Below are 17475 nucleotides of genomic sequence, written 5' to 3'. Positions count from 1 at the left end.
GAAAGGACCTGAAAAAAATAAACATGTTATTTAATGTTCACATTTATCTTATTGTGGATAAAAACGTACTTTTTTAATTATTTTCAGAGCGATTCCCGGTGAAGTGAGTCAGTGTTCAATTTTCACTCGATACTTGGCCATTCGATTCTCAACAATTTGCTTGATATGATATTTTGAGTCCTCCATGTGATTTCATCTTGATGACCAGAAATAGAATGTAGAAATTTACTAGCAGTTTAAAAATTGCACTTGGTTTTATATGAAATGCATTAACATGAATTTCAAACAGTGAAAATTAAAATTTAATGTAATATGTCAAATCCACATTGCATAATGTCAAATGATTCAAACGACCACATTATTATTCAATAGTTGAATAGATTAGTGTATTAGTATGTGTTATTATTAATATTAAAACTACTGATGCTACCTAACTAGTAAATTAACCCACATGCAAGACATATCGTGATCATTGGAATCATGAAATTCAATGCCTTAATGATTTTGTAAATTTCTAAAAGTTATAGTGACAACTAAAGTATTGATCAATTAATATCTTGAACAAAATCACCGCTTAATAAATCTATTCGTGCCAAATGCAATTCCAATAAATACCACATTCAGAGCGTCACAGTAACAATGTTCGTATAAAAACTGAAGGACTCTGGTAGCAGCAAACGCAAACCTACCCGCACCTGCAAAATACACAAATTATTATTGAATTTAGTTGATTATACATACATTATTAAATGTCATTGTTGATGCGTCACCAAATATTCAAATATTCATTCAAATTGTAATTATTCTTTGTCAATTTGTTGTTCAAATGTTGTGAACTCATCAATTTGTTGTGAACTCTTGCCCAGTCAACAAAATAATAATATGTAGTTTTATTTAACAGTGGGCACCAAATGATGCAAAATAAAATAATTAGATAAAATATATCTGGCGTACCTACGTCTTAGACAGTAGTACGACTTGAGCAAAAACTACATAAATCGAGCACACGTTTTCAAAAAAAAAAAAAAAAAAACAAAAATGAGGAAAGGTTTCAATTAAATCTAAAACATCTTAAAACACGAAATGCAATCCGTGTGAATCCGCAAAGAGAAATATAATTATCACAAGTGCAACGTACCAGGTGACGCTCGCAGGTCGCACGTACTCCACAGGCAGCGAAGGGTCAAGCCCGCTCGTCCGTGTTCGACGACGTCTCGATGTCTTCTTCCAGCAATCGCCACGATGGAAATGAACTCTCACTCGCAATGACAACTCCCTCTCCGAACTCCTATAGTCGCAAAGCATAGATGTGCAAAAGACTTGTAGACGTGCGACTGCAGAGCGTGCACGTTCGCTCGGTCGAAGATGGCGTTTCAGGAACTTGAACGCCTCTTCTGTTTTGAAATCGAAACGACATTTATTTGAATCTTCAATTTTAACATTAAGGGTTTTATAAATTAAATAACGATATTCCATTCTTTTAGTAAACTCTCAAAACATTTACACTGCAATGAATTAGTCGTTGGTTATTGAAATAAATAAATTTGGTGTAGAATAAATTTTCTTTTCTTTTACTAACCTGTGTTTTACAGTACACTTGTTTGCATTTCGTTTCTCAGGTATAAAATTTGTTAAATATTTTTACATTTTTGAATATACAGACAAGTTTTCACTTTTTTATTTATATATCACTCATATACATGAATAATTTTGAAATTTATTAACAAAAGCAATTTTCTAATAAAATTATAATAGTTTAGTGAAATTGCTTTTAAATTTTGATAGAAAATTTAGTTCTACATTCCTGCAACACGTGAAGCCAATATTACATTTTTCTTTAATTTTCCTTTATTTTAAATAATCAAAATCAAATGACATTCTGTGAGAAAACACAAAATAAGCAATTTGAATTATCTAGTGAAAACAAACCACTCCTTTGCAAAGTTGAAAAACAACTAGCTGTAAGTGGAATTCTGTCTTAAGGCAATTAGGGCATCGTGCCTTAAGGCAAATTGCTGGAACTTCCCGTACCAAAAATTATTATTTTTTTAAAAACGATTAACATTTTTGAAAAAATTTTACTTCGAAAAAAATAGATTTTTGAGAAACTATAAATTTGACAAAAAAATACCGTTTTTTTGAAAAAAAAAATTTTTTATTTGAAAAAAAAATTTTTTTTTGAGAAAAAAATTTTTTTTTGAAAACAAAAAATTTTTTTGAAAAAAAAATGTTTTCTTCATTTTGACATATTTTGAAAATTCTGAACTTTTTTTCAAAGCAATCGCACTGCTTGAACTGCATAGAGACGAAATGTCAAAGCTCGCAGGTGCCGCGCCGCCGTCTAACGCATAAGCATTGGTACGGAACCCATAGAAATGTAAAAAAAAATTATACTTATTGTTAAAATATCTATAAAATATCTGACAATTTGATGTGCATATGTCTAATGATCATTTTTAACCGCCGAATGGCATTTTTTTTTACTTTTTTCATTAGATCTCCGAAACCGCTAGGCCTGCCTTCATGAAAATTTGATCACTTCTACATCTTGTCAATACAAGTAAAATGTTTTTTGAATTATTCAAATCGGACGCTCCGTTCTCTTAAAAACGGAGGTACTGTTTTTGGCACTTTTTGCCCCGTATCTTCGGAACCGCTGGACCTGCCTTCACCAAAAACTAATCAGCACGTCTCCTTATCAATACGAATCGAATGTTTTTTGAATTATTCAAATCGGTTGATCCGTGTTCCCGAAATCGTCGACGAAAATTTGTATCCGCACATACATACACACACATACATACATACATACATACATACATACATACATACATACATACATACACACACACACACACACACACACACATACATCCATTTTTTCTAAGGTATGCCAAAATGTTCAGAAACCTCTGAAACGTAAAGATATATAAAAATTTTCATTTTCGATTTTTTTGCGATTACTATAACTTACCCTACGGGAAGTTAATTATACTTCAAAGTAGTATTATATTTGACTAAATTTTGTTCAATACAATAAAACTTTAGAGATTGTATGATTTTATTAAGAAATAATTGTTCTGCAATAATGGTTCTGCAATAGTAAACTTCTGAAGTACCATATACTTTTTTTAATTATTATGTTGTACAAAATACGTTTGTTTTAAAAAAATGCAATTTGAAATAATTGAAGTCACGTTTCATTAGATTTTGACTTTATACGCCTTTATAGACTACTACTAGTTTTTTTGAAAAAGATTATGATTTTTCAAAGTAATATTGTACGACCGATCAATATTAACCGTACCAAATTATATTAATTTTTGTTTCGAAAATAACTTTGCGATTTTGATTTGAGAGTTCAAATAAATCCTACTTCTTAGGTAACTCTTAAAATAAAAATAACTAGCTGTAAGTGGAATTCTGTCTTAAGGCAATTAAGGCATCGTGCCTTAAGGCAAATTGCTGGAACTTCCCGTACCAAAAATTATAATTTTTTTAAAAACGATTAACATTTTTGAAAAAAAAATTACTTTGAAAAAATAAGATTTTTGGGAAACTATAAATTGGACAAAAAATAACTTTTTTTTGAAAAAAAAAATTTTTTAAAAAGAAAAATTTTTTTTTAATTTTTTTTTTTTTTGAAAAAAAAAAAATTATTTATTTTGACATATTGTGGAAGATCTGAACTTTTTTTCAAAGCAATCGTACTGCTTTAACTGCATAGGCACAAAATATAAAGCGCGTAAGCGCCGCGTCGCTGTCTAACGCATAAGCATTGGTACGGAACCCATAGGAATGTTGACAAAATGTATACTTATTGTTAAAATCTCTATAAAATATCTGATAATTTGATGTGCATATGTCTAATGATCATTTTTGACCGCCAAATGGCTCATTTTTTAACTTTTTCCTCCATATCTCCGAAACCGCTAGACCTTCATGAAAATTTTATCGATTTTTCATCTTGTCAATACAAGTGAAATGTTTTTTGAATTATTCAAATCGGACGATCCGTTCTCTTAAAAACTGAGTTACCGTTTTCGGCACTTTTTGCCCCGTATCTTCAGAACGGCTAGACCTGCCTTCGCCAAAAACTAATCAGCACGTCTCCTTATCAATACGAATCGAATGTTTTTTGAATTATTCAAATCGGTTGATCCGTGTTCCTGAAATCGTCGACGAAAATTTGTATCCGCACATACATACACACACGTACATACATACACACACACATACACACACACACACACACACACACACACACACATACATCCATTTTTTCTAAGGTATGCCAAAATGTTCAGAAACCTTTGAAACGTAAAGATATATAAAAATTTTCATTTTCGATTTTTTTGCGATTACTATAACTTACCCTACGGGAAGTTAATTAAATGAATAAGATATAAGAAATACTACTTTTTACATTTTATGATTATTTTAATTGATCATTACAATTTTTACAAGTGTATTTCAATAATTAATTATTTTATAACTACTTAAGACTAATTTTATAAAAAAATTAGTACAGTAATCTATGTGATTACATATTGATTTGATCAGTTAGTATAAGCTTTACAATGAAACAAAACTTTAAACAAAATTTTCATTTATTAAACAAGTTTCAAATTTAAATTTACTGCGATCATAATATAATAAACTACACAATTCAAAATTACGTATACAATTGTTAATTATAAAAATATTCTTCAAACAGCTTAAATGGTGTTCATAATAAAATAAAACCAATTTGCAAAATATAGAAAATTTAAAAATTTATTTTTAGAAATGTGAAAATACCATACTAGATATATGTCGAAACACATACACACATACACAAACATTAAAAAGTTATTGGTATATATAAGAACGCAAGTAAATATATACACACTGTAATACTATGCTATACATAAATTTAAAATCTTGTGTTAACCAATTTTAAATCTAAGTGGTTATATACGTTGCATAACTTTAGCTTTTTTTATGCCTGTAAAGATAATTATATATTTCTCAAATTCATGTTACTGCAGGAAAAATTATAGCACTAAAGGTTGAATACATTCAAACATTATTAATATTACTTATATTTTTATTACTATTTATTCCTCCAGGCCAAGAATCCTGCCTACCATCTAGATTTCGACACCAGGATTTACATTTCCCACAAGATCCAGCCAAGGCAGCGCTTCAACGCGATTGCCAAAATGTTCTACGACTCGGATATCGTGTCTATAGATTTCACAAATGGAATAAATAAAAATAACAGTGATGGTACTGTCACCAAATACGATAGTACTGCCATTATGAATCAGTGGGTCGCCAATGTTTCACAAGGGGACACGTCACGGAATTGGTCAACTACGGTAGGTGGTGAATTTTTAGTAAAATTGATTTTTATTTGATCACATATTGACAAATTCATTTTGCTCCAGCGGATGTTTATGGTGCTGTTGAACGTCATATATCTTAAATGCGAATGGAGCGAAAACAATTTCCTGAGGAGAATAAACGCTGGGAAAATTCTACCTGGATGTCGATAAATAAATTACATAAAAAATAAATTAAATTTTAATATACAGTACAGGCCAAAAGTTTCCGGACACTTGAAAAAAATCTCATTTTCTGAGTTTTTAGCTATATTCTTCATATAAAAATAATTTTATTCAAGTTGGTTTTGTACATTCTACGTAGTTTTAATATTTAGTGACTGATTTGTAACCAATTTGTGAGAAATAATAGACTAATTAGTAATGAAAATGTTAAAATGTCACGGCAGTCGATTTTCCTGAATATGACCACCCTTTGTTTTGATCACTGCAGCGCATATTTTTGGTAATCTTTCGACGAGTTTTTGCAATGTTTGCGCAGGTATGTTCTTCCAGGACTCGTTAAGGCAATTCCACAGGGCAAGGAGGCTGCTTGGATGCAAATCAGTCAGACAAATGCACTACAGTTCTATTGGATTAAGATCGATTATTTGAAGTATTTTTCATCTTGTTTTTGCTTCAAATAATTGGCACAGAGTCGGGAAGTGTGTTTAGGGTCATTATCTTGTTGAAAAATAAATTTTGGACCAATTAAATTGAAACCAGATGGAATGGCGTGGCGCTCAAGTATGCTATGATACTGTTCTTTCTTTAAAGTTCCATGTATTTTGACAAGCGATCCGACTCCATTGAATCCAAAACAACCCCAAGCCATCACTGAACCACCACCGTGCTTCACCTTTGTCGAAATACACTTAGAATTGAGTCTTTCATTACCCTTCCTACGTCGATGACTTCCGAAAAGTTCGAATTTTGACTCATCCGTCCATAAAACTGATTTCCATTGATTGATGGTCCAATTTAAGTGGGTTTTGGCAAATTGCAATCTCTTTTGTTTATTTACTGCTCGCAGAAGTGGTTTTTTGAGTGGCCTGCACAATCGCCGGATGTTAATCCAATAGAGCTGTTGTGGGACGAGCTTAAATGCCACGTGAAGGATTTGCATCCAACCAGCCTTGCTGCCCTGTGGAATTGCCTTAACGAGTCCTGGAAGAACATACCTGCGCAAACATTGCAAAAACTTGTCAAAAGATTACCAAAAATATGCGCTGCAGCGATCAAAGCAAAGGGTGGTCATATTCATGAAAATCGACTGTGACATTTTAACATTTTGATTGCTAATTAGTCTCTCATTTCTCACAAATTGGTTACAAATCAGACACTAAATATTAATACTACGTAGAATGTACAAAACTAACTTGAATAAAATTATTTTTATATGAAAAATATAGCTAAAAACTCAGAAAATGAGATTTTTCATGTGTCCGGAAACTTTTGGCCTGTACTGTATATATATACTAGATGATCCGACAGACGTTGCCCTGTACCCACCACGTCTACAATTTTTTACAATCCTTTATTAATATTTACAGTTTACCTAAAAATAATAAGTATGTTTTTTAAATTACTCTTCACACCAAAATGCATATACATCAATATGAGTGATGTTAAATGTTCTTAACTGCTACAAATAAAATGATGAGTCTCAATTTCTACACTAAATTGGAAATTTAAGTCTTTTAAACGGTACAACAAATTCAGAAAAAATTAATATATAGTATCCGCGGTAAAAGTACAATACTACTTTGGATTTTTTCTAATTGTTCCAATAATGTTGCCTACAATTTTTATAATTTCGTATTATATTTTAATAGATATTTAGTAATTATAATATCTAAATTACATTTTTCTTAGTAATAATTTAATATACATTGCTACCAGGGATCCTCAGCGCCCGCTTTGCCAATTCCATAGATAAGTAAGCATTTGTTCGGAGATAACTCCCCATGGCCAATTCCCTTCCATTTTTTTACAGTAAACCCTCGCTTTACGCGGCAAGTGCGTACCGTGCAGTATGGAGACCGTGTTATGAAAAACTAGTATTTAACATACAATTCAGGCTGATTTGTAGTGCGTTCTATAGAACCTTACATAATGCAGTATGGAAACTGTGCTATGAGAGACTCAGAGTTGGTACAAATCGCACCATTTTTATCGTGCTGTATGGAGACCAAAAAATACAACTCGAAGTAGGAGTAATACGGGCGAAATGAAATGTATTACATTGACACCTCGTTCAAAAATTGGCGCGACGCAGGAGTCAGCTCAAACGTGTTCCTAGGCAGCTATTATATAATCAGACATGCCTAAAATATAAAAGTCGATAACAAAACTTTCATTAATACCTTTTTGATATCAAGTTACTAGAATCACTCATAGGTTGCACAACGAACCATAGATAAGTTAACATAAACGTAAATGCAGCGAACTTATGGGCTGTTGACCAAATATCAGGTACAAAAATGTCAAAAGGTGTTCTATGGTATGAATGCACATGAAGGGGCATTCACACCTAACGAACGAACATGAACAGGCAAGAATTGCGATAGTTTTTCACATTGCAATGTACTCTTGAATTAATATATTTTTTATATTTAAGTGGATTATTTACACATGTTGGAGAGTTCACGCAACTTGCCACTTACACCAAGTTTATACACTTAAAAATTATTTGTAAACAGAGGTTAGAGTTGCCTGTTTTTGATTCGATCTCGCATTAAATACGGCCGCCTTTGGCTGATTTTTACTACGGTGGTGTTTTAGATATATACAGCGGACTTTCAATACGGCAGCGAATGCACGCTGACCAAGCACGGCCCTGCAGATATGGCATGATAAATGCCTGTATATAATTCCAGAAAAAATTTCTTTGACTAGCTTTGTATAAAACATGCATTGCACTTACATTGTTAGAAATTCTCTGCAGCATCTGTCAGAACACATTTACAGGTCTTCAAGCACCACTGGATCATCTTCCAGAAATCTCAAGTACTCGACACAAAATCACTACTTTAGAACCACTACATAACTTTAGTCTTTTACAAATTTGTTTGACATGTTGCAATTGTCCGAGTAAAGTCTTTACACAATACACGACACAAAACTTATATTAGAGACTTTCGTGAATTTAGAATTCGATAAAAACAGATATGTGGTGGAAGTTCTCAAATATTACCTACAAAAGCACATATATAAATTATACTATTGATAATTGCATGTATATAATTAAAGGATACATTGGCGCTGTAAATGAATTGTTTAATTATAAAATTGAATCAAAATTGAGATACTTATCAAGCTATTCAAGGTACGCCGTACACCTAGGCACTTCTACACATATCCATTTTTTCGGCTTTTAATTAACGTTTCACGATAAATTTATTATATCAAAATGATCTACTAAATTAATTACACGCGTTTTAATGCATAAATTAACAAAATCCAATCAAGGATTTAATTAAAAACTCTTAATTAACGCGACCACGTGTTAATTCACGCAAATCTATTTGACAATTGACGCAATTGAAGTTAACAACATGTGTCAAAATATTTGTCGTCATTAGTATAATTTAGAGTGCGAAATTAAAACTTTAAATTTAAACTTTGTAAAATCCACTTATATTCGCCAAAAGTGAATGGATTGGTTTGAAATGTATAGCAATCCAAAAACTATTCAAAATCACATATCCAAAGACTATTGTTTTCCAACATTTTTTTTCTATATTGTTTTTTCCCAATTTTTTTAAATTACTAAAACACCACAACAATCCATAAACAAATGGACTAATCCGCCTATTACCGTAAACAATTCAAAAGCCCAGTTTTATTATATTATAATACATCTAAAATAAAACAATTTGTATATCTTTAATATATAATAATAAAACAATTACAATAAATGGTAAATATCAATTATTACCTGTAACAAAAAGTCCCAATACCATATTAAAATGTGCTTATATCAGTGATTATGTATTATTACATTACCTAACAATATACAAATTTCGAGAACACTTCGATATATATATTATACAATTTCAATTAGTTTGTTATGTAGAATTACGTCATATACATATATAATTAAAGTAATAATACCATATAATATATATATATATATATATATATATATATATATATATATGTATATTAGGGTGGTCCTTAAAAAGGTCATTTTCGAATTTCCTTGCTCCCAGGGGCTCAAATGGTTCCAAATAGATAAAAAACGATTTTCTGAAAGTTTTAGCTCTTAATATTAACGTTTAGATAGAGCGCAATTCAATCAAAGTTTTGTATGGAAATAGCATGGAAAAATTTTCAAAAATTAAAAAAATGTTTTTTAGATGTAATTTAGCGAACAAATGAATGAATAAAACTCATTCATTTGTCGCTAAGTTACGCCTAAAATACGTTTTTTTAATTTTCAAATTTTTTACCATGCTCTTTCCATACAAACTTTGATTGAATTGCGCTCTATCTAAACGTTAATATTAAGAGCTAAAACTTTCAGAGAATTGTTTTTTATCTATTTGGAACCATTTGAGCCCCTGGGAGCAAGGAAATTCGAAAATGACCTTTTTAAGGACCACCCTAATGTATATATATATATATACAAAATTCAATCTTCATTCTTATTTCGATAATAATTGATGTATTGCCCTAAATATTGAATCTCACATATTTCAACATCAAATTTATTAAAAAAAATTTAACATATACGAGTATATAAAGAATTTATAATGCGAAAGTTAACTAGTCAGGAATAAAACATAAGGGCATATATGATGAGTTAATTTTAAATAATATACGGTGATTTAATTGAACATGAGATGTTCTTATTAGATATTATTTACAAAATAATAAATTTAACTTCTAATTATATAGACGATTTAACTAGAATGATTACGCCTAAATAGTACTTAAATTACATAAAGAATATTGATTGATCAAACATTATTGAACATAGCTATAGCGGTCATATTACAAAAAAATAATACTAAAATATATTAATACTCTTATGAAAAATAAAAAATGTTGGCCATGCTGAAATTTATGAACGTTGTTATGAAATTAAGGTTGTAAAAAAGAACTTTTGTTTCAAAAAAAATATTAATAGTATAACCATAGATTAATAAAAGTAATTAAAGTTTAATCATATATTTCATTGTTGATATTTTTTAAATTAAAAAATTCTTTTACTTAACCCCTTATCTTATATATAATATAAAAGTTTAGGTAAGAGAATTTTGTTATATGTTCAAACCCAGAGCAAAATTTCATATTACAAATTTGTCTTATACTATGTACTCATAACTTGTAAATTTATTATTTATGGCATAAAATATATAAAGTATATATATATATATATATATATATATATATATATGAATATTGTAATTGCACCCACACCGGCCCAAAACTAATTATAAGTTAATGAAATATACTGTCCAGGGCTTTGTTTTTCAAATTATGTTTATTCATGCTTAAGAAGGTAAAAATCTGATTCTACTGATAGGATGGAATAAGGCAAATTTTATTTTGAATGAATTGTATTAGTAGCTATTCAATATCTATCAAAAAATATTAATTGCAATACCTATTTATAATAAATTACGCATAACAAATATGATTATCATTAAGAACCAATTTGTAATTGGCCTTTAATTGTATTTATTAGTAATAGACAAGAAACCAACACCATGGACTGCAAAATCTATTCAACTTTGATTATTAATCTTTTCTTGTTAACCACTAGCATAAAAATGACTAACAACTTGTGAATATAACATATGTACATTTTTTATTGCATTGAAAATAATATATATTTATGTTTTGCCGTCGTCTTTAGCTTTTATCAATGTTTAAAATTGAATACAACAATTTATCTACACTTCTAAAGCTGACCTTGTAGACTAATGCAGTTATGTGCACAAATGATATTAACGCTATATTTTTACAGAAACACGATATAACATCAAATATATAACATTTGTACATATCTACAGTATAAAATAAATAATCATTTGAAACCACGTGCACTAAAAAAGTTTCTTCTCTGTGTTTTTTTTTCAATATAAAATTTGTTATTTTTATAAATAGTTTGAAATGTTAAAACAAATTGAAAATCGCTATTTTGAATGTTCCAACACCGGGAATTAGTTCCTATTAGCATTTGATAATATACAGTTAGTCAATGACAGGAGCGGATCTGTCATTGGTTTGTGTCTTTCGAAGTTTAACATTAGCGAACTGCATTCCCCTGCGAATCAAAAATTTCATAAATTAGATAAGCAAGCAATATTACGAGTTAAGCAAAAATGCAATTAAATTGAAGGTAATTTGTTCTAAACAAATCAAACAGCCATAAAAAACCTGTTAATAAAAGTGATCTAATGAAAAATTGAAAAAGGAATAAACATACAAAGCATGCATAAAATAATACAATATAACTAACAAAATTTTGAAATGATATGAAGTATATAATATTAAATATATTTAATTCTAAAACTATCAAATAGAATAACAATTTTGAATAAACTTTAATTAATTCTGTTTCCGAACGCTTGTATCTTTTCCCCACAAATCGTACCATGGTCCATAAGTATTGCCTGTATTTGGGTTTACCCCAGCCACTCTCATGCGATCACGAAGTGTTGAGCCATATGTAAGCAAACCAATTTCCTGTTCAAATTTCATTATTGTTTGCATAGTTGGGCCTACGCTGCTCGATTTAGATAATTTTGTTCGTGGCAACAATGATGTTCTTGCCAAAGCCTCTGGAGCTTCTTTTTTACTAATTTGTTGCTGCTGTTGTTGTTGCTGATAACTTGGCTTTTGGTCATTACGTTGATCGTTTTCGGCATGAAATGTTTTGAATTGCCTTTTTACCTCATTGTGATGATTGCGATTCTTTTCTTGAAGTCCAATATTTTCATCTTTGTGTTCGCGATATTTTGCAAGCTGTTGCGCTTGTTGCATTTTTTTAATATCTCGTGGTGATGCAGCCAAATGATCATCAACCACTATGCAATCATAAGGATCAGATGTAGTGCTATCAGTATCAGATTCAGTAGAATGATTATACTGCTTCAAGATCTCTTTGCGTTTTACGGTTTTCAGTAGCAAACCATCACTATCATCATCATAAAAGTGGTTATCTAAGTTATTAAGTGCATTCGAACTGTTTGAAATTTCGTTGTCCTTAGAATCATTCATCATTAAAGTGGCTGTGATAGTTTCTTCATCGTCGTCCATTTGTTGGGATCTTTTTGAAGATATTCTGCATTCCATCACCTCTTGTTCATGTTTTGAAATGCGATTGTCAATATCAGACTTCAGGAATGGGCCGTTGCTGCCACTGTAATGCTTGGTGTTTCCTCCATAGTTATTCTGAAAATTATGTTTTGTACCATTTTGAATCATATGCTCTCCATTTAATTTTTGATTATCCATCTCATTAGAATTTACATCGCGTTTAGGTGCCGGATTGTTATTTTCGGCGTCTCCATCTAAGGCTCCATTTGGCATAGTATCTTTATTAGCGTTTGTATTTGAAGTAATATCGACCAGATCGCGATGTTTCCATAAAGCCATGCCTTCAAGGATTCCCGTGTCAGAACGCCCAAAGCGCCAGAAAGACCGCGTACGTTTTACGGATGATCGTCGGCCAATGGTGCCATTGTTAACTTGATCCAAAGACCGATGTCCTGATGGCATAGTGGATGTAGCACGTTGATCGAATAGATTTCCATAGCTGCTACTTTGACGTATACGATTCTCGTGCGCTTCCGGGCTATCCAAAGGCGATTTACTAAGTTTTCTAGTTCTGATTATGAAATAAGAAAACACCTTATTCATTTGACTTATTCAATCGGTACATACTATTTATCAAAATTAATCAAATGTATATGATAAAAGAGTAATACATATTTATTATCAACACACCAAATAGTACGGTAAAAACATGTCAAGTATTAATATATTTTATATAAACGTTACTAGACTAAAATATTATCATTATTAATATAAAAACAGTAATCACAATACAATACATAAAAATCGTTCAACAATTAAAAATAACCTGACCTGGCTGGCATGCGTGTTCCATGCTCATCATCTGAATAGTCAACCTCAGGCTGAGGAGGTGGCTCGTTCGAAAAGCCGCTATCGTTCGAACTGTGCAATGAAATATTTCCAGCGGGAGCAGCTCCTCGAACTATTGAAAAAAAAGACATGAATTTATGTACTTAATTTTTAATTCCAAATTACTTTTTTCAATAAAATGTTTCACAGTGAAACTGATTTCACACAAACAGCTACAAATTCATTAACCTGCACCAATTTTATTTCTAACAGCTGAAGAATTTTCGATAACGGTAGAAGGTCGCGACGACACTGGTTGGCCGATACTGGTTTGATGAGAAAGTCCAAGTCCAAATCCATAATGCGATTTAGATGTTTTCATCTTATTTGCATGACCAGTTGATGGAAGTGTAAAGTTTGCACTATGAGAAGAAGGTAATGGCCTTCCTGTCAATGGGGGAACCACGGGAGTAGGAACTGGAGCAGGAGCAGCCGGTGGCGGACCAGGGTGCTGATTTGTAGCAGCAGTGCCGGTTACACGGCGAAACTAAAATAATATTAATTTAATGAATAAAATAGTGCATCATTCAAAATGTGCAAATTTGAATATATTTGTAGATTATCTTTGAAAGTATTATTTTAACTTTAGAATTAACTTGCCATTTTAGAATTGCGATGCATCAAAAGAGTATCACCAAACATGCGCTGGGGAGAGCGATCCTGATGTGAAAGAATTTGCTGCGCAGCTGACTGAGGAACTGGCGTAGGCGCCTCGCTAATTGGAGGCGATTCTCGGGAATTACCGCTACTCCGGCCTCCTGGGGAACTCATACCTCGACATGGTGAACTAGATTGACAAAAGTTGCATATTAAATCTGCAGTTAAATTATATAAAAAGTATTACAGAAATCATGATGGATTTCACCATTTTATTTAGAATAATTAGCATTGTTATTTTTTGTAATAATTTTGTCAAGTTTCTCACCCGCTATCATCCAGTACTTCAGTATAAGCTAAAGGAAACCACCCGCTGCATTGCGTTCGTAGATTTTCACCATACTGCCAACCTTTTTGGCGTTCACCAAGTGGTGCTATCATGTCTCCCTCTAAAAAACTGAGTTGACTATCTCCAGATGACAAATACGCGTAAAGTGCTCTGCAAAGAACTGGTGCTGGATCCCAGGGCGCAGTCGGGGGTGGTTGGGATGGAACAGCAGTTGATGGAACAGCTACGGAACGAGGACGGCGAGATGGAGTTGCTGAATCTGGTAGAACATTATTATTGAAAATTTGATCAGAACATTATTATTTGAAAATTTTATTTTGTATGTTAGTTGCAAATCCGAAATCCTTTGTTAAACCTTTTTATTAGAATATCTAAATTTGTAAATAGAAATTTAAAAAACATGCCAATTATAAAAATAGATTAATTTATAGCAATCTATGAAATGTAGAGCCTAATATTTTCAGATCTCGAGAGCCTAATATTGGAGATTTCAGATCTTCTGGACTTTAAAAATGATTATTGCGTAGTAAACACAATGCTAATCTGTTTTTTTTAGTATGGTTATCCTTTTATCACCTGTAAAATAAACTATATATGAACACTTTCCTGAAATCACGATTGGATCGGAAGACTTTAAAAAGACGCACTTCGTATATAGCTAAATAATAATTAAAGGTATTACTACAATTACTAAAATACTAAATTTTTTAAAAGATAACGTACTTAAAAAAGCTTAAACATACAAATGCAACCATAGTAAACAATCATATTTTTAAGATTATGTCAATTGATATAAATACTTGTACCCTTAACATACTACACACTAAAATAGATAAAAGCAACGTTTTTCAATAAGAGTAAAGTTTGCTAAAATTTAACTATAGGATTAGTACATACATGATCAGAAAGTAGTCATAACAATAAAGAAAATAGTTACTGGTTAAGTACAGAAGTTACAGAAACTAATTTTTGTTGTTCAAGCGATGTGATCAATTATCCTTTATTGGGACTAGTTGTAATATAAGTAAAAGCATAGTCAAATTGATTGCATCGCTGAAAAATACTGTATAAAAAAATAAAAATAAAAAGAAAAACAAAAAACTACGATCACTAACAAATTAAAAAAATACCAAACAAATGAAAAAATTAAAATAAAAAATCAAGAAGGAAACAGGAACTATTAGCCTTTGATACAAATATTAGTACGCTGATCTATTGTTCGGATAGCGTTAAATGAATTACTGTAAAGCGAAATAAAAATTTGATTTACAAGGACGTCTTTGCGGGCGATTTCGAGTGTCTAAAGTGTCGCAATGGCGCTCAATCTGCGGCGTATTCCTCCCGGACGCATGTGTCGGCTGGACTTGCGGTTTTGCCCTGCGGGACACCGTTGAGGCATCTGTAGACACAAATGCGGTCCATAGTGTAACAATTAAGATTCGTGATCGTGCAAGAACTCTGATTCAGAATCGAAACAAGACAACAGCAACAAATAATAATAAATTTAACAATGATAATTTAAAAGTTTTGATTCTGATTGTGAGTCTATTTAATTATATCACCTTCCGATTTCTTTTATGATCTCACATTTTTTGATTGATTGATTATTTTCACCTTCTGAAGGATAGCTAGAAATGCTGGATTGTGCTGCTAATTCGACTAATAGCGATCAAAACAAAACATGATGTATGAGTAAAATAATCAGAATTTTCCCTAATTATTTTGCCTTTATTTTCTTCACATTAAAAAGGTATATGTGTTCATTATAAATCCTGGTTTTTATTAAAATTTATTTTTGATCGAAATATTCGATCGTACACACTGCTTTGAGAAAGTTGTGATGTGATTGACTAATTAATGGAATATTGAACTATGATATTAGATGAATTTAACTAGAAGTTACGTTATGATTTTATCCCTAGCGATATATATATACATATATATATATATATATATATATATATATATATATATATATATATATATATATATATATATATATATATATATATATATCTATATATATATATATATATATTATGTCAAAAATTCTATTTCCGCCGGGTCAATTTAAAGGTCACTTAGGCACATATGATTTTCGGATACTAGAGATTAAAATAAGACACTTTTCTGAAGTAACCATACCTCTGAAATAAATTCTGATGTTCCGGGAAAAACCGCTCAGGGGAGGTCCCAGGTGATGAACCACGGGCATGGGTGAATCGGCTTTCCAAAGTTAGTGGGGGTCGGTCATACATTTGGACGCGATTCTAAATGGGTCAAATGGAATTTTTCAAATTTTAACCCTTATTTTTCGGTCATTGCACGGGACACCAGAATTTATTTTAGAGGTTTCTTCAGCGAAGTATCTTATTTTGATCCCTAGTATCCGAAAATCATGTGTGTCTAAGCGACTTTTTTGGACCCATACAAATCGACCCGCTCTAATAGGCAATATAGACAACGATGATAAAAAAAGCCAAGAGTAAAGGTCAGTTGTTTTATTGGGATGTTAAATTGACCGTTTCACTCAACTGTATAGAAAACTTTATGCAGATTGAGACTTTATGCAGGCTGTTAGAGTTTTGTTTTTAAACATTAATAATATAATTAATACACAACAAAAAATTGAAACTAATTATTATTAAGTACACAATAAAAATTATTAAACATTACATACCATCGTCACCGGCGGTAGACAATTGCAATTCACTTTTTGCGCGGGTCAGTCCGTTACCATTAATTTGTGGGTCAGAAGATTGCAAAGCTCTTAGATCCAGGCAGGAGGCGTCCATGGAGCGCGCTTTTCGCAAAGCAGATCCAGAACAATCCGAAGCATCGTCGGGCCAGTTTACTTGCTAAAAACAAGTAAAAGTTTACTTATCAATTATTATTGATTTATCATAAGTGTTTAAACACTTAAGCATTTCGAACAAGGCCATCGCGCGCGCCCCGTATGTATTCCACCCGTATTCGCCCCACATACAAATATTCGGTTTTCAC

The 17475-nt window shown here is 31.4% G+C and overlaps 1 protein-coding gene across 2 annotated transcripts in view; it reads right to left on the bottom strand.

The window, feature by feature from the left end:
* Positions 1–11204: 11204 nt before the first annotated feature.
* LOC113373210 overlaps positions 11205–17475 on the bottom strand; it is a 254079-nt gene continuing 247808 nt past the window's right edge. The window contains exons 10-17 of one of the 2 annotated variants that reach the window (XM_026613514.1): positions 17153–17330; positions 15743–15871; positions 14452–14731; positions 14127–14313; positions 13716–14013; positions 13470–13599; positions 11974–13209; positions 11205–11643 (exon numbers count right to left, since the gene is read on the bottom strand). In XM_026613514.1, the coding sequence (XP_026469299.1) occupies positions 11571–11643; positions 11974–13209; positions 13470–13599; positions 13716–14013; positions 14127–14313; positions 14452–14731; positions 15743–15871; positions 17153–17330 (2511 nt within the window). In that variant the 3' untranslated portion in view covers positions 11205–11570. The remainder of the gene's footprint in view (positions 11644–11973; positions 13210–13469; positions 13600–13715; positions 14014–14126; positions 14314–14451; positions 14732–15742; positions 15872–17152; positions 17331–17475) is intronic. The other variant, XM_026613515.1, reaches the window with a different exon arrangement.

This window comes from Ctenocephalides felis, unplaced genomic scaffold (assembly GCF_003426905.1).
Source record: "Ctenocephalides felis isolate EL2017-DRISC unplaced genomic scaffold, ASM342690v1 CF-g0.4_SCAFFOLD_01604, whole genome shotgun sequence".
NCBI lineage: Eukaryota > Metazoa > Arthropoda > Insecta > Siphonaptera > Pulicidae > Ctenocephalides > Ctenocephalides felis.
The sequence above is the reverse complement of the archived record's forward strand: the minus strand, read 5'-3'. Positions and strand labels throughout refer to the sequence as shown.